General features: G+C 38.3%; 1 protein-coding gene across 2 annotated transcripts in view; it reads left to right on the top strand.

Annotated features, from left to right (window-relative positions):
• CDC123 (cell division cycle 123) overlaps nt 1-26,808 on the top strand; it is a 57,020-nt gene that overhangs the window by 16,503 nt on the left and 13,709 nt on the right. For both annotated transcript variants that reach the window (XM_025853573.2, XM_073879927.1), the window contains 6 exons: nt 2,701-2,758; nt 3,012-3,044; nt 9,039-9,134; nt 11,161-11,267; nt 22,590-22,638; nt 25,841-25,916. In XM_025853573.2, the coding sequence (XP_025709358.1) occupies nt 2,701-2,758; nt 3,012-3,044; nt 9,039-9,134; nt 11,161-11,267; nt 22,590-22,638; nt 25,841-25,916 (419 nt within the window). The remainder of the gene's footprint in view (nt 1-2,700; nt 2,759-3,011; nt 3,045-9,038; nt 9,135-11,160; nt 11,268-22,589; nt 22,639-25,840; nt 25,917-26,808) is intronic.

Genomic DNA, 26,808 nt, shown 5'->3' with positions numbered 1-26,808 from the left:
TTTTTCTTTCTTTCTTTCTTTCTTTCTTTTTCTTTCTTTCTTTCTTTCTTTCTTTCTTTCTTTCTTTCTTTCTTTCTTTCTTTCTTTCTTTTTTCTTTTCTTTCTCTTTTCTTTCTCTCTCTCTCTCTCTCTCTCTTTCTTTCTTGTCTTTGGAAAAAAAATCTTTTTAAAGTACGTTCCATGCCCAGCATGGAGCACAAGGTGGGGCTTGAACTCACGACCCTGAGATCAAGGCCTGAGCTGAGATCAAGAGTCAGATGCTTAACCGACTAAGCCACCCAGGCGCCCCTCCTCTGTTCCTTTCTTACAGCTTCCTGTTTTCCTCTCATGGATGCAGTATCTTCTTTTATCTTTTACCTTCTTTATCTTTTATCTTTATATTAATGATGTAAAAAAACATTTGTCATCTGGTCCCTTTATTGTCTATTTCTTACATATACCTTTTCTCTCTCCTTTTAAAAAACTATTTTTTTTTTCATCTTGGAGCCTTTCTTTAGTTTTCTAATGATTCTAGGCTTTTATTCATATTTAAGAGTGAGGACACACACGCTCAACACTCATACTCACTCACTATGTATCCAGGTGGGGCTTGCTGACTAAGAGTGCCAGCAATCAGCAGGTATTGATGGAAGTTTTCCAGATAATGCTTACCTGTAGGTCTGTCCACCTGGGTGGTTCACATTCTACAGAGAAGAATCTTGTAATCTCTGTGTCTTCTGGGAGCAGGGTGGGGGGAAGGGGACTGGTGACCTCGCTGTTAGTGTGATTTTCACATGGCTTCTTGTCATACTCTAGCATTTCACCCTCATTTTTCTTTGGGGCATTATGGACCTGAGTCCTTAGCCTCTTTGGTTCGTGGAGGAGGATTAGTTGTTAGGGTGTGCAGGGTGAGGAGGGCTGTGTATGTCTTACTGCCCCTTCTATGGACTTCACACAGGTCACTTGTTGGTAGCCCAGAGCTTCGGTCTCATCATCTGTGTTAGGTCTAGGTTCTGCCTGTTGCTCTCTGGGTTATCCTTCTCAATGGCTTTCTGTTTCCCAAACTTTTATTGCTGTCTCTTTTCTGCAGTTGTCTCCTTTTTGGTCCTTTATTTCCTTGGGATTTTTTCTACCATTTTAATGGAGTTTCAAGAGGGAGCATAGGGATAGATAAAAGCCCATGGTCAACCAGGAGCCTCTCTCTCCCTTTTTACGGTTTCTTGGTACAGATTCTATGCTAGTTCTTGTTCTGATTATTATTGTTTTCATTGATGTGGTGAGTTCTTCATAGGCCAATTATTTGTGGTTTAGTGTTGATGAGAGGGAATACTCTTGAGTGTTTTCAGCCTTTGTTTCCGCCCTAGACAATGAAGATTGTCTGCTAGATGGTCCTTTTCAACATGTGCTTCGCTCACAGGCTTCTTTATAGATAGCATGTCCGAGTTTTTCTTTCCCTCTTTCCCCCATACCTTTCTGTGGTGCCCGTCCAGATCCAGAGTAATTCTATTTTTTCCTCCATGGAAAGATTTTATTTTAACTTTTTCACTGAACATTTTCAAACACAATATGAGAGAGAACAGTATGATTAAACCCCACCTACCCATCATTCAGCTTACATCAATAATCAGATTTGCTATTTTTGTCTCACTTCTCCCCTCCACATTTGGGGAGATGGGTATGGTGGAGTATTTTAGGTAAATCCTCCCCCTTCTTTTTTAAAGTAGGCTCCACACCCAGCATGGAGCCCAACACAGGGCTCTATCTCACAACCCTGAGATCATGACCTAAGCTGAAATCGAGTCGGATGCTCAACCAGCTGAGCCATCCATTCGCCCCAGTGATGGAGTATTTTAAGGTAACTATTATTTTTATTCAGGAACACTTTTTTTTTTATTAACATATAATGTGTTACTAGTTTCAGGGGTACAGGTCTGTGATTCATCAGTCTTACACAATTCACAGTCATAGCACATACCCTCCCCAATGTCCATCACCCAACCACCCCATCCCTCCCACCCCCTCCACTCCAGCAGCCCTCAGGATCCAGGGTAGTTCTCGACACCAGCCCACATGCTCTGTTTTCACATGTAAGCAAAAGATTCTTGATTTTGCCTTTTAGGGGTATTCCAGCTCTTCGGTAGAACAGCTCTTTGGATGAATCCTTTTGGCTTCTTCATCTCACTTGATCTTCCTTGTCTGTGGCAGCTTTTCTCATATATTGGGATTCAGAGTTGTAGATGATTGCTCGTGTCCTCAGAGCTGGAGTTTGAGTTTTTCTTTTCCTTGGTTCTAGTGATTTCTGAGAAGAGGGCAGAAAGTGTTTCTTCTGCTGTCTCTTATTGGAAGTGTACTCATTAATTTTATATTAACTTTTATTAGTTTCTGTCTCAAAAAATGAACTTTTTAAAAAAAGATTTTATTAATTTATTTGAGAGAGAGAGACAGCATGAGTGGGATGGAGGGGCAGAGGGAGAGGGAGAAGCAACTCCCGCTGAGCAGGGAGCCTGACGTGGGGCTTGATTCCAGGACCCTGAGATCATGAACTGAAGGCAGATGCTTAACTAACTGAGCCCCCAGGTGTCCCTCAAAAAATGAACTTTTCCTAACCTCCAGTTCTGAGGCTTTTTTTTTCCCATGTGTAGTCAATATACCTGAAATTATGACTACATACATGGTACTGAAGCATTTTTCTTGCTTAATTTTTGTTTTATGTTCTTCTAGGGAAGATCCACCAACACATTCTCAACCAGACAGTGATGATGAGGCAGAAGAAATACAGGTTGGTTCAAAAAAAATAATCCATTCTATAGACTATTGTAATTTAAATGATCCCTGAAATGGTTCTGATATTTACGTCTTAGCGTACATTTGGTAAAGTGAGAAATTACATGAAAACCACACTTTGACATGTAGTTTGTGTTCAGAAAGAGATGTCTTTCTCTTTTATGTACAATTTTTAGATAGAGCATTGCTTTTTGGAAGCCCAGTACACTATCCACATTTAATATTTTGTTTCTTTTCCCTTCGTGCAGTGGTCGGATGATGAGAACACGGCTACACTTACGGTAAGAGCAGAGCCATGCCAGTGTGGGGACAGCCTCACACTGCCACATGAGGGGCTTCAGGGTTTCAGTACACATCTCTCTCAATTCCCTTCCACTCACTGTTTGAAATGTATGTTTCTCTGTTGGCTTTGATCTATTATTTTGAAAAATAACCTTAATCATTGTTTATAGGCAAACATGGCCTGCCCTTTTTTCCCTTTGATTTCAAAGGAAATATTTTAAGTGCATAGTTGGTGCTTTGACTTGTTTCTGTTGAGCTCTGAAAAAAGTAATGAAGTCTAACATTGAACTTTGAGGTTCCCAGATATTTGGAACCTAAAAGTGAAATATGTAGTCACTTATTCAACTATATTTAAATGGCGTAAAAATTACAGTTTCAAGTGAGAGTAGAGAAGTGTGTGGCTTTAACCAATACCTTATATAAAAATGTAGAAGTTGATTTGAGTGTATTATAGTCTTTCAGGTTAAGAATGCTGTTGTCTAATTCAACTTGAAATATATTTTTAATAAAAATATTTTTAAAGGAATGAGTGCAGTAAAACATGTGTTTCTAAAAATACAGTAGATAAGAAGAAACTTCTTATACCTTGAGATAGAAAGGTTTTTATACAGTTCCCTCCAAATATACACAAGGCACAAGGGAAACTAGTTTTAGGGAAGGTTATAGTCTAATACAATTCTAAAGAAGATACTTCTGTTTATTTTAATGGAAGAGACCTGATATAAGAAAAGTAAGTGGAGATGCCTAAACCAATATATTTCCTGTATAAAAAGCATGCCAACATATACAGAAAGGGCAAGTTTCCATGGTTTATTTTACTCTGGATATCGTGCAAGTCAGTCACTCTCTGTTTCTGAAAATCCTGTTCAGTTAAACATGCATCTTAGTTATCTCCTATATTCAGGGCACCATAGTGGATTCTGAACAAAGATGAATTTGGTTTGATTCCTCCCATTAGGGAGTTTATAAACCAGGGAAGATGTCTCAAGTTTGGGAGTAGATGACAGAGCTATCAGAACACAGAACAGTTAGAACTGAGGTCATCTAGAAATGGGTAAAGGGACACATGATATTTGACCTGGACCCTAAAAGTGGTGAGGATTATCAGTGTCAACTCATGCTTTCTAATAGATGGCTAGATAGGGAAATTAGTAATTTATGTGTGTTTATCTACCATACTCCATTCACGAAGGACTGGGAGCAGTGATATGGTGACATCATGGTAGCAGTGAGCATACCCAGTGCCCTGATCTTGGTTTCTAGATACCTTCTCAACTAAAAGGAATTGAAGCTCCTTGGAGAAAGTCAGCACTGTGGGTAGGAAAGTGAAGATGAACTTGTGACAGCTTGTGTCAGAAAGTAAGAATGAGGTAGACATGACAGAAAGGACACAGAGGCCAGCTCAGGTGGGTTCCCACTGGCCAAATAGCTGAGTGTCAAAACAGGGATATTAGTGGAGTATAGCCATTTGCTAAGATCAGTGGTCTGTGATCCCATACTCACAAATAAATGGCTGTATTCAATAAATGGGAGCAGAAAGGAAAGCCCTTTATAGTAGAAAAGGCACCAGCTCACAAATGTAGAAGGAATTACAGAATTGGAAATCACCATTTGGCAACCGTCACAGTAATAATTGATGGAATAGATGTTAAAACTCGTGGGTGAGTATTTGATGAGAAAGAGGATGCTTGAATATTCTCAAGGTATTTCCACCAAAATTACTTCTTTATAAAGACGAAAATAGTAAGTTTACAGTGTAAGGACCTGGTAGCCAAGTGATCAAAGTTAACCTTGCCAGTGATGGGACAGACCTACATTGTGTACCTCCTGATACCTCCTGATGATGCACTAAGAAGGACACATCACCTGCCAAACATGCATAACCTAAATCTAATGATGAGGGAACCTCCAGCAAATGCAATTTTTTGGAAATTACATGGAATAACTGCCAGTACTCTTCAAAAATGTCAAGGTCATGAAAGATAAAGGACAACAGAAGGAAGCACTGGTACAGATTAAAGATTGCACAGATGTGACAGCTAAATGCAGTGGTGCGATTCTAGACTGGAGCCTCAGTCAGAAAGAAAGGTTTTTCTTCTGCTATAAAAGACATTGGGAAAATGAGTACATTTTGAATAAGATCTGTAAATGAGATAATGGTATTCTATCAGTGTTAGCTCCCTGACTTTGATAATTTTGCTAGGTTCTGTAAAAGAATGTTACTGCTCTTTTAGGAAACATACTGAAGTATTTGGGGGTAAAAGGGCATCATGACTTCTACATACTTTAAGAATGTAAGAAAAAATTGTTTTATATGTGCATATATGTAAATAAATGCACACATCTGCATAGATCTGTAAGAGAGAGAGTTTGGGGATGGGGAGAGATAAAACAAACGTGATAAACGCCTGGCTGAGGAGTATATGGGAATTCTTATTACTCTTCTTTTAATGCTTCTTAAAGTCTGAAATTATTTCAAAATAAAAAGTTACTAAAGTGATTTGGGTTTCGCTGGGTGGAACTAGATGTTGTTGAGCAGGGGAACATTCATGGCAGAAGACTCTTAGTAAGGAATGTGGGCCAAGGCCCAATGAGGGAAATATAAGCTTTGATGAGTGGTAAATAGTCCGTTGATCTAGATACAGAAACACGGAATTAAAAATGGGAAAACTCAGTTGAGGGGGGTAAATCTCAAAAGTGAGAGCAGTTTGCTAAAAGTATACATATCAATGACAGCAGTTATGTTAAATTTTTAAAATGCTATAATTAATGGACAGGCATGTATTATTACTAAGTATAAATCATGATTCTGGAGGAATACGCCCAAGTCTGTAATGCTGGTTGCCTTTGGGGAGGGGAAGGGTTAGGATTAGGGAAGAGAGTAAGGAGGTAAGAAGCTTCATTTATATTGTAACCTTGTTCCCTTAAGAAATTTAAAAGTCGGGCGCCTGGGGGGCTCAGTTGGTTGGGCGACTGCCTTCGGCTCAGGTCACGATCCTGGAGTCCCGGGATCGAGTCCCGCGTCGGGCTCCCTGCTTGGCGGGGAGCCTGCTTCTCCCTCTGACCCACTCCCCTCTCATGTGCTCGCTCTCTCATTCTCGCTCTCTCAAATAAATAAATCTTTAAAAAAAAAAGAAAGAAATTTAAAAGTCTGGGTTAAGTATACCAAATTGTTGAGTGTATGGATCCAGGAACACAGGTGTATATTTTTTTTGTATATTTTAAATATTTTGTAGTCAAAAAAAATGGCTATGGTAGGTGTAGTTGGAAAGACAGGAGGGTTTGGATCACAGAAAGTCCCCAGATATGATAAAAAATGTAGATTTTATCGGTCACAACAGGAACCTTTTCCTGGAAAACTGAGGTATATTGCATATTTGAATCAACTCCTTGAGCTATGAGCTTAAAAGAATTCTATTAGTTGAATCTGTTGAAAGGTAATTCTCAGAAAAAAGGTAGAATCATGACTCCATATTGATATAAAACTGTAACACATGTTGAAGGTTTTATTTAACTCATGGGGGATCTAGGCAGATGTTTTAACTGGTTCCAAAGAGAATCCAAAGGACAGACAGATTTATAGATTAGAAATATTGCAATGAATACATAAATGAGGCAGAATTGGTTTTGCCTCCCTCAAGGGTATGTGTGTCGGGGGAAGACAACTGGCTCTCTGTCAGGCAGGATAGAATTTTTATGTCCATAGAAATACTTTACTTTTCATTGTTATTACTTAACCTACAGTTTGCCAAGTTATAAAACAGCTCATAGACCTAGCTAGAATCAGATAATCCAGAGGGTATGCTGTAGGTAGATAATACATAGTCTTTCACAGAAGCACACATTTTTCTCCACAATACATAAACTTCTTATAATTTAAATTTGTTTTAGGATCCTTATAGCAGGATTTCCTGGAGTTGAATAATTTGAGGATTTGAGGTAATCTGTCACTTCTCAAAATATAATACATAAATACAAAGCAATGTGAAATTTTATGGGTTGGGAAAATTAAATTGTTTTCTTTGAAGAATGAATCCTTTCATGTTGTAAAATTTGTATGACTACACCATTCATCGAAAATATTGCTAATGCAGATTTTAGTTAAGTGTCTTTATGCATAGAACCCTAGCTGAGCCACATCAGTAACTTCAGTGGATCATAAGGAAATTATTGGCTTAATATAGATCATAATTCCTTCTCATGGGGAGAGGCAAATCGTTGATAAAGGACTCAGGCTGTTACTCATTTTGAAAGCCTCTCAGAATGGCTCCTGTTTGATTTCCTGTGTCTAAGCTGACAGTGTCACATGGAAGATGGACACGGTGGCAGATACTAAAGATGCTGCCAACCTGTCTAGAGATCATAGACATCTGTAGCAGAAAGGAAGGGGGTCCAGTCCAGTCTGCTGTGATCTCTCCCTCCTTTACTCACTAGCTTACTGCTTAAAGCTGGTTTCTAGTTTGGAGGATAGGTCACCTTTTGTTTTAAACTGACGTTTTTTGGTCTGTTTCCCAGACTTTTTTTTTTTTTTTAGATTTTTTATTTACTTGACTTACTTGACAGAGGGAGAGAGAGAACACACAAGCAGGGGGAACAGCAGAGAGAGAGAGAAGCAGGCTTTCCATTGAGCAGGGAGCCTGATGCGGGGCTCCATACCAGGACCCTGAGATCGTGACCTGAGCTTAAAAGGCAGACGCTCAACTGACTGAGCCACCGAGGTGCTCCTGTTTCCCAGACTTTTAACAGAGTTTTTTTTTTTTTTTTTAAAGGGGAAAGGCCTTTTTTTTTTTTTTTAAAGATTTTATTTATTTATTTGACAGACACAGCGAGAGAGGGAACACAATCAGGAGGAGTGGGAGAGGGAGAAGCAGGCTTCCCGCAGAGCAGGGAGCCCGATGTGGGGCTCGATCCCAGGACCCTGGGATCATGACCTGAGCCGAAGGCAGACGCTTAACGACTAAGCCACCCAGGCGCCCCTTAACACAGTTTTCTTTCCGTTGTAACTGGATTAGATTAAGGGGGTCAACAGAAGCCATTTGATATATTTTTGCAGTGTGTAGTTTGGCTCATTCTAGACCTAGTCTAACTTTTTTGCCCTTATGGAAGAACTTGTCATTACTGGACTTTTTCAAAATTTGCAGTTGCCCAGTAGGGGGCGGCAGATATAAAGGGATAACGTGACTGTAGCAAACCTGTTAATATTTTTGTATTCTGCCCCTTGCAGGCTACACTTCCGATTCTCTTAGTCCCCTTTTCTCTGCTAATGTTCATGGGCTCCTTAGCTAGGGACATAAGACTCACAGAAGAGTGCAGAAGAGTGTTTCTTCACACTATTTCTCTTTACTTCCTGGTTGAAATGACACTTAGGACGTTTTGGTTACTTGCATATATAAACTGTGCATTTTAAAATCAATCAAAAAGGAAAGAACATTTTAACTGCAGCACCATCCTATTTTTGAGTTTTGTTTATATTAAAACTTGTCTGGAAATAGCAGTGTTTAAATACAGTTGAGCACATGATTTATTTCTCATTCTCCTGAAGGCTTTTGGGGATATGTCCAAGAATCTTTTCCTCTAGATAGAAAGGCTTCTGGCCCTTTAAATGTGAGGTGATATTTCGGAGCGTTGGAATATGGGTATAGGAGACATTCCGTCTGTCTTTTCACTTAATAACTGTTGGTTCTTTAGATGTCCAGAGAACCATTCAGTCCTTCCTCATATCCCCAGATGCCTCGTGACATCTGTCTTTTAAGCTTCCTGGGTTTTGATTGTTTTTGGAAAGTACCGTTTGGGCACTTGTTATTTTTTCCCTTTCTGGCAAATATTTGATCATTGATTTTATTTAGCTCCAGTTCAGAAATTCTGATAGTAATTTGTATTCTAACTTATTTTTTAACATGCTTAATTGTTTAACCTTGAGATTTTGATCTTGTTTTCTGTATTTATTGTGATGTTATCAACCTGTCTAAATGATTTCTCCTTTCTCTCTGTAGGCACCGGAATTTCCCGAGTTCACCACGAAAGTCCAAGAAGCTATCAATTCCCTGGGGGGCAGTGTATTTCCTAAGCTTAACTGGAGTGCCCCAAGGGTAGGAACACATCAGTAAATCTCTCACTGTTTGAATATTCTTTGTTTTGCTATTCGTTTCTTTTTATATGCCCACAGAGGACCTAGAATTTTATTCCTAATTCTAGGGAAAACACTGTGGCATTTATTTTTATTTTCCCCCTCCTACTTTCCTGATTTTGCAGTGTCCCGAGTCTATAAAATACTATATATTTTGCTAAAAGACCGTTGTAACCTCTTGTGTTGCTGATCGTGCTAGAATCAGAGGAAGGTCATTCTCTGCCCCTTTCAAAACTTCAGCTGTTCAGTGTAACAGAGAAATTTTTCTCTATTGAAAAATAATGAAAATTAAAATGTCACAGGACCTAGACATAGAGCCATTCGGGAAGTCAGCTGACATTTTCTTAAATTGTGTTTTATCATTATGACATTGCATTGACAAGATTTTTTTTTACGTCAAGGTCTATGGAAAAATTCGCTCTTTTTTCTAATCCAGTAGAAAACCACGATGGTAGCAAAAGTTCGCTTAAGGAATCAAAGACTTCCTTGCATTTTCAAAAGCATCCCGTGTGCCTTTCTTTTCTTCTTCTAAGACGAACGACAAGTTGTACCTAATCTGTCCTTTATTTTTACTGATTAAAATTAGTTCCACATTTACATCGTTTACATTTTTAAAAGAGCTGGATTCTTGCTCCCCACACCAGCAGGTCCTGACACATCCTTGGCTTCCCCATTGCTCACTCGCCGGAGGTGCAGCAGCTGCTGCTGCCCCTGTTGCAGTTCATCCTTTGGTTATGTTCCTCTCCCGCTCCGTCCTTTGGCTGTCCGTATTCACTGTTGCCGCCCCCTCGGGGACGAGGTTCTGTCCTCTCACCTCCCACTCCCGCTGCTTTATATTCCACTCTCATTCGACTACCGTCCTGTTTCGCTTAGGTCAGGACGCAGTGTTTCGGCTACCCTGGTAATGCAGATACTCTGTGCACCTTGGATGGCTACCGTACAGGATGACTTAGCATCCTCGTTCACCCTTTTGCCTTCCCTGGAGTTCATGGTTTTCTGTGCATCTGCTGTTGCTTCAGTGGAATTAAATCTCTGGCCAGTGTGCCATTCTCAACCAGAAGTTCATCATCTTTTTCACTGGCAGAAATTGTAAAAATTATTATAAAGAAGTTATTAAAACTCATTTTTAGTTTGTATATGAGCAGTAATTTGAATCATTTCTTACTGCTGAGCTGGGGCTTTCCACTTACGAATGGTAGATTATTTGTGGTTTGAAGTTATTCATTTGTTCATTTATATTTTATTTTTGTGTGCCTGCCAGGTGCCACGGCTGTCTTTCATGTGTGGATAATTACGTAGTTTTTTGCAATCGTTTGTTTTCTCAAAGTTAGATTACTGCCCTGTGTCTGATCTGTGGAAGAAGTATGTTTAATAAATGACTTAATTATTCTGTCATTTTTAGGTGTGTTTTGCCAAGCTTTGTGCCTGGTGTGCCTGCTCTTCTTACCTGTTTTTGGTAGGAGACATTCACCACTGAAAGCTGCAGTGGTTCAGAATCTCTCATCTCCTCTGTCCCTGATTTGGTAGACATGGGTCTGAACTGCTCCAGTCCTCACACTACAGGTGTCCCGGCTGTCACTACCCAGGAGCAAGAAGAGAGAAAGGATCTCCTTTTTCTTGGAGAGTAGCTGGTCAGCCTCTTTCATTGCATCTTGACTTTTTAGCTGAAGTGTCAGCGCTTCTTATATGGTCTTCACCCCTCTTTCATCATCAGTAAGACAAACACAGGGAAGTGCTTGGGCCTGAGTGGGAAGGTGAGGGCCTTAACGGCTCAGTGTTCATAACCCAGCATGCAACATGCAGTGGCCCTGCGCTCGGTCGTTCCGAAGTGTGATTTGACATTGAACGGTATAGCTAAAATGTCTCACCTGAACTTTTTCTTTGAAAGTAGTGTGCATTATCAGTTTTGTATATAGGCCTGAGCCTCATTCATAGCAACTGACTTGAAATATATGCTAAATTGCGTGTGCTTTATTATCATTATTTAGGATGCATACTGGATAGCAATGAACAGTTCTCTGAAATGTAAAACCCTCAGCGACATCTTTCTGTTGTTCAAGAGTTCTGATTTCATCACTCATGACTTCACTCAGCCGTAAGTATGTCTCTTGATCTCCCATGTCAGTAGTTTCTGTACTTAGGAGAGTTTTGCTGAAGATGAAATCCCATTACATCTAGTACCGTTAAAAACAACAGTTCCGGGGCACCTGGGTGGCTCAGTCAGTTAAGCGTCTGACTTCAGCTCACATCCTGTGATTGAGCCCCATGTCCTGTGATTGAGCCCCATGTCCGGCTCCCTGCTCAGCAGGGAGTCTGCTTCTCCCTCTCCCTCTGCCCCTCCATCCCACTTGTGCTCTCTCTCTCTCTCAAATAAATAAATAAAATCTTAAAAAAAAAACAAACCAACAACACAACAGCAGTTCCATATAACAAGACCTATTAAAGCAAACCTTTCTTTTCCTTTGATAGTAAATGAATATTCGTAAATATCAAGGGCTTTCTTTGTATCTGCCTATTAATTTGGTGATTTTTTTTCTCATGTAAAATCAGAATATGCTTATCATAGAAAAACAAAATTAAGAATTTGAGCTAAACAAAAACAGGAAATGTAGAAGCACCCATGATCTCACTACAGTTGGTTTTATGTAGTTTCAGAATTCTTTCTGTGCATACGTATAATATAAATACACCTGTCTCTAACCATATTGTGATATTTTAAGACAAAAATGGGGTCCTGTAGTTCATATTCCTTAGTAGTCTGCAGTATATAGCTAATATCTTTATGTGTATTAAATATGCATTAAATACTTATATGCATCATTGTTTAAAATTACTTTAATGGTATTCCACTGGATAGCTACACCATGATTTGTTTGATCAGCCTTCTATTTTTATATAGTCCTACAGTGAATATCCCCGAGCTAAATTTTTGTGCATGTTCCTAATTTTTTTCTCAGCATACATTTCAGGAAGGGGAATTGCTGTTTTCCTTTCTTTGCCAGTTACTCTTTAGCTAAAGAACTCATAGGCAGGTAACCTACTTGCACTCTTGACCTGCCGGTGAGCTCTTTATGCTCTCTTGTTCTGTCATTAAATAGGTATTCTTCTAGATTTCCCATCTTACCCATCATAAACAAACCAGTTATCACACTTAAACTAATATTTAAACTGATCTCTAAAGTAAGGCATATCACAAAATCCAGCAACTAAGCAGGTGAATAGCGGTGCAAATACTGTGTACACATACCACTTCTTCCCCATCCGTCCATGGAGTCTGCCCTGCCCATTCACCCCATTTCAGCTTCAGATCCTTTTTTGAAGAGAAGCCTGGCACAAAAAAATAAATTCACTGCATGTCAGTTGTGCACCTAGTCTTTTGCCTCTTGAGTTGTGTAGCGTGGCCATTGTTTTTAATATTATAAGAATGAAGGGAATGAAGTTTGGTGATAATAAATGAGTCTGGTTAAATTGTAAGTTTATTATAAAAGGGGTTTACCAGTATTGATATTTCTGGTTCATTTACAGAGTAAAGCTTTATATTGTTTTGGTATTTCATTGTCCTCCACCTTTTGTGGTCACGTTGGCACAGATGTTACTAGGTGTTTGGCGGCCCCTGTTGTTGTAATAATGCTGTGGCATTTCTCTTCTAGGAGAGGCCCTCTGATTCAAGGAAGTAGTCGCTGTCTTCTTTGTCCATTATAAAGCTTTTAAATACCTAATGCTTTAAATAAAGAGGTCTTAAAATATATTACATTAAAAATGCTCTGTACCTGTTATTTCTTCAGATAGGGGTTTCCGTGTACCTTTAACACTAGGTGCAGTGAGAGTACGAGGACATCTTTTCCTTCACAAAAATTACTCTAAGTCACTTTTAATTCTCTGTGGCTGATGTTTTTTTTAAACCATCTTTGTGGCTTGGTGGACTGCTGCTGCTCCCCAGCCCACCTCTCCCTCTTCGTGGTGTGTGAATCTAACGCAAGTCCAGTAGAAGGTCAAAATAGCAGTCAGCTATTTTGGCCTTCTGTGCTCTTTGACTTTTGCATGGGAGGGAAGTTAAGTCAGCAAGTGAATTTGAGGCCTGGGATTAAGAGTGTTTACTCACAGAATACCATGCTTCTCCTAGTCTAAATAATTGGGAGTTGGCAGGAGCAAACCCCAAGTACCGAGCTTGCGGCCTTTCAGCTGGGCGGCTCTAATTAGTCACCCCCTTCTGGAAGTATTTGTCGGTAGGAGGCTGCAGAACTGTAAGTCTTGTCACCGTAAAAATCTGTATTGATGGGATCTTTGGCGAAAGATGAACTTTTGTTGCATAGGCCTTTAAGGACCCCTGAAAGATTAAATTTGGAGTGTAATCCTTTAAATTAGACAGGATTGTGTCAGTAATTTAATCTCTTTCCTTCTATAGGCTAGAAAATTGAGGCCTAAATCTGCTTGGTTGTTTGTTCCCACAAACTAGTTAGTAGAACCAAAACCAGAATATAATTTCAGTAATGCCATTCTAAATGGTTTCTGTATTTTCACTTAGTAAAGTCATAAATTCCTCCTTTTAAAAATGCTTCAAATTAAAATACAGAATATCATAAAGAATTTAATTTTGTAAGAATTTATTATATAATAAAAATAGTATAAATAAAAACAATAAGTATAAATGTAGAAGGTAAAAAGACATGGAGTTATATAATTATCTGTGATATGTATAAGATTATATAATAGTATAAAAGTGACATTATATTGTTTATACTATTTTGGGGCTTACCTCAAAAAAAGAAAGATATTCCAGTCAGGATTGCAAGATAACAGAAGGCCAACTAAAAGTAATTTACACAGGGGCACCTGTGTGGCTCATTCGTTAAGCGTCTGCCTTCGGCTCAGGTCATGATCCCAGGGTCCTGGGATTGAGCGCCCCATCGGGCTCCCTGCTCGGTGGGAAGCCTGCTTCTCCCTCTCCCACTCCCCCTGGTTATGTTCCCTCTCTCTCTGTGTCTCTCTGTCAAATAAATAAATAAAATCTTTAACAAAAAAGCATTTTACACCTACAGAGTTTTAAAAAGTATATTATTTAACAGGCACTCTAGAGCATGGGTATTTCTGGGGTTAATTGAGTTGCTCCTCAAGGTCTCCACAGAGCCAGGCTCTTCCAGTTTTTCCCCTGTGCTCATGCTTGGTTTACTGCTGTGGTATTTGGGATTATCGCCCACTGGTTTCAAGATTGATGCTACAGTTCTGGGCATCACGTGAAGACATGACCGTATCTGAACCAAAAATAGAAGGGGTGGTGTGTTTCCTCTCACTCCTCTCTGGATGTGAGCAAGTAAAGCATTCTGGAAGCTTCCCAGGAGACTTCTGTAGGCTCATTGGTCATACAGAGACCCAGCCTAATCCAGCAGTTGGCAGAGGGAACAGAATTGCAATGACTGGTTTAGACCAGGGCTGTCAGACGTTAGCACGCATCAGGATCATCTAAAGAGTTTGATGAAACACAGATTGCTGGTCCCCTCCCCAAAGTTCTGGTTCAGTAAGCTGGGAGTGGGGCCCAAGAATATAATTTCGAAGAAGTTCCCAGGTTATCCTGATGATGCTTGTGCAGGCCCACGCCTTGAGGACTGCTTGGATTAAGCCAACACACGCATCCCTGGGATGCAGAATACAAGTGCTACCTGATCCAGCAGTCACAACTGTGTTAGCAAGGGTGAAGGTTGGGAATAGCTCGAGGGAGACAAGCTGTACTCTTGTCACAGTTGTAAGCTGATACAGAGTATTAAGTACTCTTATTTTTCCTGTTCCTCAACTGGTTATTGTACACAGGAAGCTTTAAAAAGTGGAAGTTGCACTATGACACATTTAACACAGTCTGTCTGCACTAGATTCACTGAGCAAACTATTTGCCCAGATAGAAACATTTTATGTCGTTAGACTTGTTGAGTCTCAAGGCTGCTTTCAGTAATTATTTTATTGATTAAGTGTCACTTCAGTCAGCCACGGCAAGAAAATAGTATCTAGTATTCAACTGGCACTTGGAAGATAGGGCTGAGCGAGTGAAAAAATTAATCCATTAAGTGTTTCTCTGAGGGATTTGTCACCCACAAGATAGATTTGATTAGAGGTCAGGAAATTTCACTTGTCTTAGTAATTTAACTCAGCTATGCTTGACGTAATTTGTATGCATTCTTAAGATTATCACGAAACTGGTTATTAATCCTAAAATTCAGCAAGTAGTCTCAGGAGTGAAATTTTGTGTGTAAGTTGGACCTGGTAGAATCTTTACCTTGTGATTAATGAGATGACACTTTCTCTGCTGTAGATTGTTTTAATTTTAGATAGCATATTTTATCTCTTTTTGAAGAAGAATTCTATGAAAATTCAGATGAACGTACCCAATGATCCTTAGTTCAGTATCGTTTTACTTTTATCTTTGTTTTTCCACCACCAGTGAAATCTGGAATGGAATCTGCACCAGTACCTTAACCTGGTTCTCTTGGTTCCTCATGAACAATATTCTACACCACCAGAACTTTGACGCTTAAGGTTCCATGGTTCTGCATTTGGTTTTTCTTGCCCATAATTTACACTTTTTCTTATACTTAGTAAGTGTTTACAGTGAGGTATAATGTAACCTTCCAACTTTTAAAAAAAGCTTACCAATCAGACTTGTGCCCTAGTAAATATCTAGGGTGGTATGCCACTTTAAAACATTAATTATTGTGTTTACAGCCACTTCAGAAAGCTTTAATAAAGATGTTTTCTCACTACTTATAAAAATGGTGAAATTGTAATCTCAGCCAATGGACTTAGGTAATATCTAAGTTGCCTAGAGTAAATTCACGTAGGTATTATTCTCAGAGTATGCCAATAGTGTGATTCTCCTTCCCCCACTCCTGCCATGTGACTGGCCCAAATTAGAGGCCCAGCTCATATCCTGTGAGTAGGTAATTGTAAATCTGTACGTCCAGTGCCAGAATCTCACCCCTTAGCCCCAACACATAGGATTCATCTTCAACTTAAAAGTTTTCCACTAGCAGGGCACCTGGGTGGCTCAGGTGTTAAGCGTCTGCCTCCGGCTCAGGTCATGATCCCGGGGTCCTGGGATCGAGCCCCGCATCGGGCTCCCTGCTCAGCGGGAAGTGTGCTTCTCCCTCTTCCACTCCCCCTGCTGTGTTCCCTCTCTCGCTGTGTCTCTCTCTGTCAAATAAATAAATAAAATCTTAAAAAAAAAAAAAGTTTTCCATTAGCGTAGTCTCTGTTTTCATCTCCATCTAGCCCTTTCTTGTAGTCTGTTTCTGAATTGTAGCACAGCCCAGCACAGTGCAGGCACATGCACCCTTCTCTGGTCCTCTCCTCCTTTCCTTGTAACAAAGCAGGGGACATATTCCACCTCATCTGTATCCTAGAGTACATCCATATTTTCCTGATTGTGTTCCCCTCTGTTCCACACACCCACATCCTTATCATTGAATGTATTACATTTGTTCTCTTTCGATGTGTGAAATATTTGGAACAGCATGATAAAAACATGTTGATCACAGTTATGAAGTTCACAGAAAAAAGTATGTCAATCTTAAGACATGGTTTAGGGCATAACGAATAGGTCTGTTTATGCTAAGACCTCGTGGCTGACAGGAAATGCAATCTTGTTGAAGCTGAGGGAATAATTTGGGCAGTACCTTGAATAGAAATGAAAGAAAAAAGATGGCCTTCCTGCCTGCCAGTGATCAGTGCTGGCTGAGCACAGTCCTTGCAGTTTGGGGCTAAGACTTTTTTTTTCCTTTCTTTTCTCTTTAAAAATTTGGATCTGGAACATTACTCTCAAAAATTCCTATTAACTGGCTAATTTCAAAATGTTTTAAAAATGCACTGGTATAATTTGATAGTAGCTTTCATCCGGATAGACTTTTGGGTTTTGTTGGTTTTTTTCCAAAATAAAATCTTTACTATTTTTGTACCTGAGAATTTCTTTTAGTTTGTAATTTCCATTGTAGATAATGTAACATTCATCATTTAATAACATTTGTGTATATTTGGAGTTTTAATGGCTAGCTAGAGGAACTATAATTATAATTCAATATAGGAGTCTCCTTTCTCTCCGGACTGTAAAGCAGTGACTTTGATTTAATACTACTTTCTGTTGTTACCTTGTTGAAAATTTCAAAGAAATCTTCCCAAGTTATAATAAAATACTTAATCAGGAAAAAAAATTTAGAAGTGGGATTTAAACACAGACATACACACAGACACACATACACAATAAGCTCCTAAGTGTACATGAAAATGATTAGTAAGTACTAATTATAGCTAGTACTGTTCAGGTTGGCAGAGATGTTCAAATGAGATTCAGAATGTTCTTATTTGTAATTATGAAAGATCTTTAAGAAACTGATCATTAGTTTTTGGTTTTAGCTAAGTAGCGGGCTAAGGTAACTTGAAAAATCTTTTGTTACAAATTACCTAGAGATGCTGGGTAAAATATAAACGATAGCACAGAAATTTAAATGCATAGCTGAATTCACAGAAACCAGAGGTAAATCCCAGATGCAAGAAATGGAAAAGAGGATGGAAAATCAGAGGGTTAGGTAGGTAAACCTTTTAGGGGTCATTATCAGAGCTGATAAGGGGCATAGCTTTTAATCCCTTTATGGGACTGGAGGCCAAGCATTAAGCCAAAATAAAGTGAGGATTTGGAAAAGAGACCGTTTTTTGCTCCTTCAGTAAAGGGTGAACAAGAAAAAAAATTCATCCATTGGCACAGAGACAGGGAAGCAGGACTGAAACCCCTTGGCTTTGGGTTTTTCGTTTTAAAAAGCTGAAACCTCAGGCCTATATCTCATTATGAACTTTGGAAAACAGAATTTGAACCACCTGCCTGTTGGAGAGCTCCCATTAACTAAGAAATTAATGTAAAATCAGTCCTCCAGTCATTTTTACCCTTGAGACACCGAGAAGGTGCAAATACAAAGGGCTCTGGGAAGACTCCACAACCCAGGCCTTGTGGGACCCCCAGAGAAATGAGCCACACCAAATAGGCGCTCATGTAGAAATAACAAGACCATGAGAAAACAGTACGGCATGCCTCAAGGTGAGACAGCAGACGAGAGGAGGAAGTAGAGCTGTATGAATTTAAAATAACAGAAGTCTCAAAGATAATATAAAGGAAGTGCTTTAAATAAACTCATAAAGAGAATGGAGACTCTTAGAACAAGTTTTAGGTCCATTCATTTATATATAAGGATTGTAAAAATTCAGTGTTGTCAGTACCCTGATTATCTTACTCATTTTTGCTTTTTAAACCTACCTTTTCCAGAATGTAAATGGAACCTAAATATTCACACACAGCGTTCTTTGCAGTATTTCAGCTGAGCTCTTGAAAATGCTATTATTGACCTTTACATTCAGGCTTAACTAGTTGGCTCTGCACTCTTCTCTTGCAAGAACTGTACCGGGCCATCTGGTTAATCATCTTAATAAGAAAAAGCCTTACACAATAATTTCACATACCAAAGACATTCTCACTTCTACTTTCTGAAACTAACCAGGCTTTTAAACTAACATTAAATGTTAAACCAATCAACACTTAAAAAATAAATGTTACAGGATGGGAGAATGCAAATATGCATTAAAATGTATACCTGTTTTAAAGTAGCAATATGAGGATTAACCAAGGGCTGAAATCAGTATTTGTAGGAATACCGAAGCATTAAAAACATTAGACAATGAAGATTTGTGTTTTGGAATTGTGCCTTTTGGGTTTCCTGTAGTATTTTAAAAATAGGTAGATATAGAATACTAATCCACCTTGTTCTTTATAGAATCATAATAACTATCCTCTGTTACCAGATTTACAAAAACTACAGCACCCACGTGATTAAATCACATTTCAAATATGAGAATGGTAGTAGTTCTGCTACTACACTAACCATTAAGATAATGCCCTGTTATTTTATTTATTCAAGTTCCTTTGTCATTTCTCTCCTTCCGTCTACCTGTATGTTTTAGATACATTTAAATTAAGAAAAGAGAGTTCAGTTTTATCATTGATCATGAACTTTTGGTTAGTTAGAAGCCAAAATATTCCCTTTTTTTGCTATGGAGGTATAATTGGTATAATGTTATATTTAAGTTTCAGGTGTACAACATAGTAATTCCATATTTGTGTATAAAACATAAAATATTAACTTCTAAAGTAAACTTGAATAGGCTTCTTATAAAAGCAATACATGTGCACTTTGTACTTTTATGTATTTTTTAATTCCTCAAAATTAAAAGTCAGGATAAAAGTATATATCTGTTTTAAGGGTAAAAGAATTCATAAAATAGCAGTTTTTTACAATTAAAATGTGTAGACTTAAACTAGGAAAAAAAGGCAAGGAATCTTTTGAAATGAAGAAAAATTTATTGTGTGGAACTATTAAAGATGATCAGGGACATTTTTTTAGATGCATCTGATATTTATGGTGTTTTGTTTTTTTAGCTGAAATCCAAAAGCTTTAACAACAGCCCTTTTTTTAGAGAGAGAACGCGCGTGCGCAAGGCGGTGGGTGGGGCAGAGGGCGAGAGAGACAAGCAGACTCCACACTGAGCGTGGGGCTCAATCATATGACCCTGAAATCATGACCTGAGCCGAAATCAAGAGTCGAACGCTAAACCGACTGAGCCACCCAGGCGCCCCTAACAGCAGCTCTGGAACCTCCATCCTTGCGGGTTTAGTGCCCTCCCTACCACTTATTTGATCTCTCACCTTTTAGAGCCTTGGTATCCTCATGTGATAAACATTGATATTAGTAGCACTTTCTCATAGGATTATTGGTGCATGTTCATTAATACAGAGAAAGCCCATTGCTTTTCAACAAAGCACGTTGGGTGTACTTTTCTTTGTAATTCAGATTATATCAACCCATGCCCAGTTGTTAGTAGGAATAAAGGTTTTTTTCTGAGTATCTCAGCCAATCAAATAAATTGGAATTGTTGTTTGTAGTATAAACTACAAATGATTATAGAGAATTCCAACCTAATGAAATATTCAGGGGAATTGAAAAGCTTTTCAAACTCACTTTTACTTGTAAATTGCTTAAGAGGTCTTTAAAAGTATTTTTTGTTTTCTATGCGTGGGGTTTTTCTTTTTAATGAAAATGTCTCTCGACTGCAAGTTTTGCTCACTCTTTAATTGTTGGTATTCTCCAAGGTTCTGTCATCTGCCAGAGGTGACGCTTCTATTTACTTCCTCCACCGGCTCTTAAACCTATGTGATTACCTCCAGATAATTGTCTTCAACGCCTCCTTCTCTTTGAGTTTCCTTATTTTTGGTTGCTTCCTAGACATTTCTATGCACTTCTCCCAGGATGTCTCCAACTCTCCACATACAAACATAATTCTCTCCCGTCTTTCCCTCACCCGTTACCTGCTTTTCTCTTAGTCTCAGTGAATGGCATTCCCATCACTGTCCAGCCAGTCATCGAAACCAGACCTCAGTCATCCCTGCCTCTCTCCCTCATCCCTCACTTTCACCATGGTGCCAGGCAATACTGGCTTTGCCTCCTGAATATCTTTATATAGCGCTTTTCTCCTCCCCGACTCCCACTGCAGCAGCTAGACCCTTGTCTCCCCCCAAGGCCATTGCACCGAGCCTTCTAACTGGTTCATAACCCCCCCTCATTGCCCCCCCCCCCCCCCCCCCCCCGGCTATCCAGTACCGTTGTCACAGCGGTGGTCCTAAAGCCCTCACATGTTTAGAAACTTTTAGCTCCCCAGTGTATATATATAACGTACAGCCTCCCTAGAGAGACAAACAAGACCCTTCACAATCTGGATACCCCTCTTTATTGAAAATTTCTCTTCAGTGTCATTTTTTTTTTAATTGGATTATAGTTAACACAATGTTACATTAGTTTTGGGTGTAAAACATAGTGATTTAACAAGTCTGTATTTTATGCTCACCACAGGTGTAGCTGCCATCTGTTCCCATACAACACTCTTCCAGTGCCACTGACTAGATTGCCTGTGCTGTCTTTTATCTCCACGACTTACTCATTCTGTAACTGGAAGCCTGTATCTCCCACCCCACTTCACTTTTTTGCCCATTCCCCCACTCCCCTCCCCTCTGGCAGCCACCAGTTTGTTCTCTGTATTTATGAGTCTCTTTCTTATAAATATGAGTCTGTTTCTGCTTTTTGTTTGTTTGTTCACCATACCCCATATCTGCTTTACCCATTCATTTGTTGATGGACACTTAGGCTGCTTGCATATCTTGGCTGTTATAAATAATGCTGCAATAAAGATAGGGGTGCATAAAGCTTTTTGATTAGTGTTTTTGTTTTCTTTAGGTAAATACCTATTAGTGGAATTACTGGATCATATGGTAGTTCTGCGTTTACTGTTTTGAGGAAACTCCATACAGTTTTCCACAGCGGCTGCACCAGCTTACATTCCCACCAACAATGGCGCAAGATCTAACCTCCGCTTCCCATGGTTCTCCTTGCGCGCTACACTCCCATCAGCACGAATCCGTCGTAGTTCTCTGCATACAGCGTGGCACTTCTCATTTCTCGTCCTGCTTTAGTGCATGCTTCCCTTTGCCTTAAATGTGGACCCTTCCCTTCCTGTTGAATGCAGCGTTCTTGACTTGCCACCTTCCATCCCCTCCCCCCCACAACAGAGAGCTAATCAGTTTTTCCTTTGTGCTATCAGAGTATTTTTATGTGCTTTCAGTGGTTTGAATTTCTTTGTCTACTTGTTAGGCTTTCCCCACCAGACTAACGTCCTAAAGAACAAGAGACTCAGGTCATTTTAGCATTTCTGGTGCCTAGCTAGTCCTTGGCATAGGGAGGCATTTAGAAAATATATGAAAAAAAAAAAAGAAAATATATGAAAAATTGTTCAGGAAATGGAGGACTTTTAGAGGGGGAAGCAGTATACTTAATGAAGGAATGAGTACTATCAAATATTTTTTTAAATGGCATGCAGGGTAAGGATTGGATTAACTTTGTGTGGCTTTAGATGGTACAGGTAATGTCAACAGAGAAGCAGACTTCTGGTTTAGCCACAGAGAAGGCAGTGAGGGTTAGAGAACAGCAGTACCATCCTGCCTTCATTTGGAATCTGTATTTAGACAATCTGAGTTTTAGTCCTGGCTTGGTCACTAGATTTGGTGGCTTCTGGGTCTAAGTTTCTTTGTTTTTTGACAGAAAAATGGAGATAATAGTAGCTTATATGGTGGTTTTGAGGACTAGTGAAATACCCTTTCGGGGTGCCTTGGCTAACATCTGGTGTTGAATAGTGCTTAATAAATGCTCATTGGATTTGAATTAGCCTCCTGTTCCTGGATTCTTCCAGTAATACCTTACACATATCTCATTGAATATAAGTAATGTGTGTACATAAACTGGCACCAAAAAAAAAAAATGTTCAATTGCCTTTTTTTCTCTTAAAGATTTATTCATTGTACTGATGATTCTCCAGATCCTTGTATAGAATATGAGGTAAGGATTTATTTTTTAAGTCTTGAAATTGATAATCCTAGATGAAGATGTGTTGGAAATTGCTATCTATTCTTAAGCAAAATGAATAAAACTTTTTGGATCAATTTCTCTGGGAACCTAGAGCCACTGAATTTTTAAATATGTAAAAAATATATGTATAAATGAATATATATACACGTATACACAGTATATACATACTATAGAATGTACGTATTTTGTAATAAAACAAATACCTTATACCCATCACCTGGCTTAAGCTGGGTAAGCTTTTTAACCTGGTATATGAAGAAAAATAATCATCCCCAATTTTACCATTTAGGCCCAGTGGACCTTTTTACTTTTTTTTGTTGTTGTTCACTCATTTTACAAATTACATCAGAAGTTAGATTGAAAGGATAGTGGAAAAGATTTTTAGAAATAGCAATAAGAATTCAAACATAGCAAACCCAAATTTGTATTCCATATTTTCCTAGTTTGAAGGTATATCTTCCCCCCACCCACCCGTATGCCTCCCTGAAATGGGTAGTGTAGTGTTCTTGGACTCAAGTAACTACTCATCAACTGTTATGAGTGAATTTGATTCCACGTTTCAGCTACATCCCTGATAGGACTCTTCCTTACCACTACTCCTGGTTCTTCTTGCACTTGGATCGTCAGAATGTAATACTTTTGAAAACTTTGACAGCTCATGATTTGTTGAAGAGAGTGGTCATCCTGCTCCATAATTGCAAACCATTTGCATTTTTGGATTTGTGACACCAATTAGAATTAGTCCAGTGGTCTTTTTTTAAAAAAAAATCCTTCATTTAAAAAAAAATTCATTGTTTGCTTCATCACCTTTGTATACACATGCTTTCAAAAGTTGCCCACTGACTCTCTATATTAAGAAATTTTTAGTGTGTTGAATGTATATTGGTATATCATCTGTGATTATACCATGTTTGTAGAACAGTTCATTTACTATTTACCAGGCCACCAAACTGGATCTTTTAGCACTTATAATTGAGCTTTTTACATACCAGTTGTGAAGGTTTTTTTGACTTAATAGCATAGCATGAGCATAGTCCCAATCATTAAACATTTTTATAACATTCTTTATATGTATATATTATATTCATATCTGTTGTTTCACTGAACAGACATCTGTTAAACACCTGCTGTGTCTTATCACTTAGTGCTGGAAAACACAAAATGATGAAGATTATTTCTCGAGTCTTGCCATAATCTTTGTTTGAGATGTCATCTTTTATCCCCAAGATTCATTTCACCAGCAGTTTGCTCTTTTGTTGCGTTTTTGGGACTATGCCATTATCATGTTAGTGCATAGGATTTTTAAAACTCAGTGTTTTAAAAGCTCAGGAAAGTGATATTCTTAGAATAATTAAAATGAAAAAAAGTTGCAAGCAGAATCCTGTATAGGGTCTATTCCTTCTTTGTGTATTTAAAAAGATGTATACATGTGCTCCATGCTCATTTATTTGTAGATTACTTCTGGAAAGCTATATGAATAATTGACAGCACTGGTTACCTCTGCAGAGGAGGACAGAGGGGCTGGTAGGGTCGGGGGGGGTATAATTCACGTTTTACCTTTATGTGTTTTTTCAGTCAACTACACAATGTATGCGTTACCTGTCCAAAATATTATTTCAGTAAAGATTATGCAGATTTTCCAAAAAATTAATGTTAGTTTATAACAATTACTTATTTCTTTGTTGCTTAAATAAAAATTATTGTAGCCCTAAAAAACTATATTTGCCAGTATCAGCTTTTAATAGATGACAACTGTGTACATTTTTAGTTTTTTAGTTCTTCATTTAATAATTAGCTTCTTTTTAAAAAATACAGCACATAGAAATCTTGACTAAGAGCTTACAAAATTGAAAATTGAAATCAGTGCATTTTAAAATCTTAGGCATATTTTAACAGTATAAGTTTGTTTTTTTTTTAAGAAAAGCAATTTATTATCAAAAATTAAGAAGTATAAGAAAATATGAGGAACTTACCGCCCACATATACCCTCAGTATTAGCATTTTGGCATTTAACTTCCCTTTCCTGAGATAAGTGTGTATGTATGTGTATATATACACTCTCTTCATAAAATACCGTGCATACCATTGTTTTTCACTTACAGTGTATTTTTCCAGTTCATTAACTATTTTTTTATATCAGGGTTTTTAGTGGCTGTGTATCTTATATATTGACAGTTTCGTTTTGTAACATTTTTTAAGCACCTGCTAGGTATTACCTACTTGTGCTGGGAACATAAAGATAAGTAAGACCCAGTTCCTTGCCCTTGCTGAGTTGCTAGTTAGGAGGGAAGAGAGACTTGTATCAAATTATAGTACAACTTGGTATGTATGTGCATACTATAGAATGCTAGGTGCAAGAAACTGGGAGCACATGGTATGGGAAGGGAGGATACTGAGCCCACCGGAGGTTATTCCAGGAATGGGGCTTAGTGTAATTTAAGTTCCATCTCTTAGGTCTTAAAGGGCAAAGAAGTATATGCCAGCATAAGGGTGGCCGGAGGCACTGGCCACTTATTACAATTAATACTTCACAAAAGTAGGACTAGTTTTCTTCAAAGAACATTTTAAAAACAGACTCAGAAGCATAAATTTGTCAACTATAGTATTTATAAAATTGTAGCAATTCAGTAGTATATAAGAATTTGTACATAATAATTAATTATAGTAGTAGAACCCATTTATGACTTGGGCCAGTTGTAGAATTGTTTTCCTTTTAAGTAGTGGCAAAATCATGGGAGGGTTATAGTGATTTTTAGTGATAAATTATAATAATTTTATTAGAGTATTACACAGTGGTGCTAAGGTAGATAATTACAATATCCTTTTATTTTTTAATATACCTAAAGGGGTGAAGAACATAAATAATTATGGGGCAACTATACACAGTGATGATGGGATTCGACTTCATCATCCTTGGATTTGTATATTATGTCAGAACTCTCAATGTGATAAATAAATGACAAAGGTGCATTTTGTCATAACGAATTTTAACAGCGTTTCCCCCACTTACTAGATTAATAAATCTGTCCCCTACATCGCATGATAAGAATGGTTTATGATGCCTTTTCTTCCAAACTATTTGATATTGGCAATTATTAAAATATACTCTTGGCATAAAATTGTCTTTTAGACCAGTAAACATTCCCTTGTTACATTTTTCCTCTTTCTACAGCTTGTTCTTCGAAAATGGTGTGAATTAATTCCTGGGGCTGAGTTCCGATGTTTTGTAAAGGAAAACAAGCTTATTGGTGAGTTTTTTTACCCATTAAAAGAAGACAAGATTTTTTTTCTTTTTAAGTTTATTTATTTTACTTTTTTTTTTTTTAAGTAAACTCTACACCACACATGGGGCTGGAACTCACAACCCTGAGATCAAGAGTCATGTGCTACACCCACGGAGCCAGCTGGGCATCTCTAAAGTTTATTTATTTTTAGGAATTTCTGCACCCAGCGTAGGGCTCAAACTCATGACCCTGAGATCAAGAGTTGCATGCTCCTCCAACTGAGCCAGCCAGGTGCCCCAAGAAGAGAAGCTTTTGATGGAAGTGAATTTCTAGTAATTAGGTAATTAGGAGAGGGTACTAATCAGTTTTTATCTCAGATGCTACCTCTGGCCAATTGGTAGTGACTCTCTGGAATTCTATATTGATAATGCTCCTGAGGCCATATTCAATTTCCACAGAAAAGTATCTTGTGCATTAATCATGTCTGTCTGGATTCTGGAGATGAAAGTGATGGTCTTGGCTATTCCCAGTTTTGGCTATGTATCATGTTACCTGCTTTCTCTTTGGGACTTTCCTACAAATTATTAGCAACACACACTACTTATTTTAAGCATCATAAAAAGCCAAGTTTTGGGATTTTTATTTCTATTATTGGAACAGTGTTTATTATTCTAACAAGAGGAGGAAATATGTGGACAGATAAGTGCATTATTTAAAAAGCCACCCGTTTTCTTCCTCTCAGATTATTATTTTGTTTGCTGTAATGTACTCGAGTTAAGTATTGAAGATTGTCTGCTTTTTTTTTGTCTTTGCATGTTTTCCATGCAGTAACCAAGAAAAGTGTGATTTGAATAGAATCCTATCAGCACTATTTAAAAAAAATTTTTTTAATTTATTATTTAAAAAAAGTTTTATT

This window comes from Callorhinus ursinus, unplaced genomic scaffold (genome assembly GCF_003265705.2).
Source record: "Callorhinus ursinus isolate GAN/ISIS: 27379988/994484 unplaced genomic scaffold, GSC_fseal_2.0 scaffold36, whole genome shotgun sequence".
Taxonomy (NCBI): domain Eukaryota; kingdom Metazoa; phylum Chordata; class Mammalia; order Carnivora; family Otariidae; genus Callorhinus; species Callorhinus ursinus.
The sequence above is the reverse complement of the archived record's forward strand: the minus strand, read 5'-3'. Positions and strand labels throughout refer to the sequence as shown.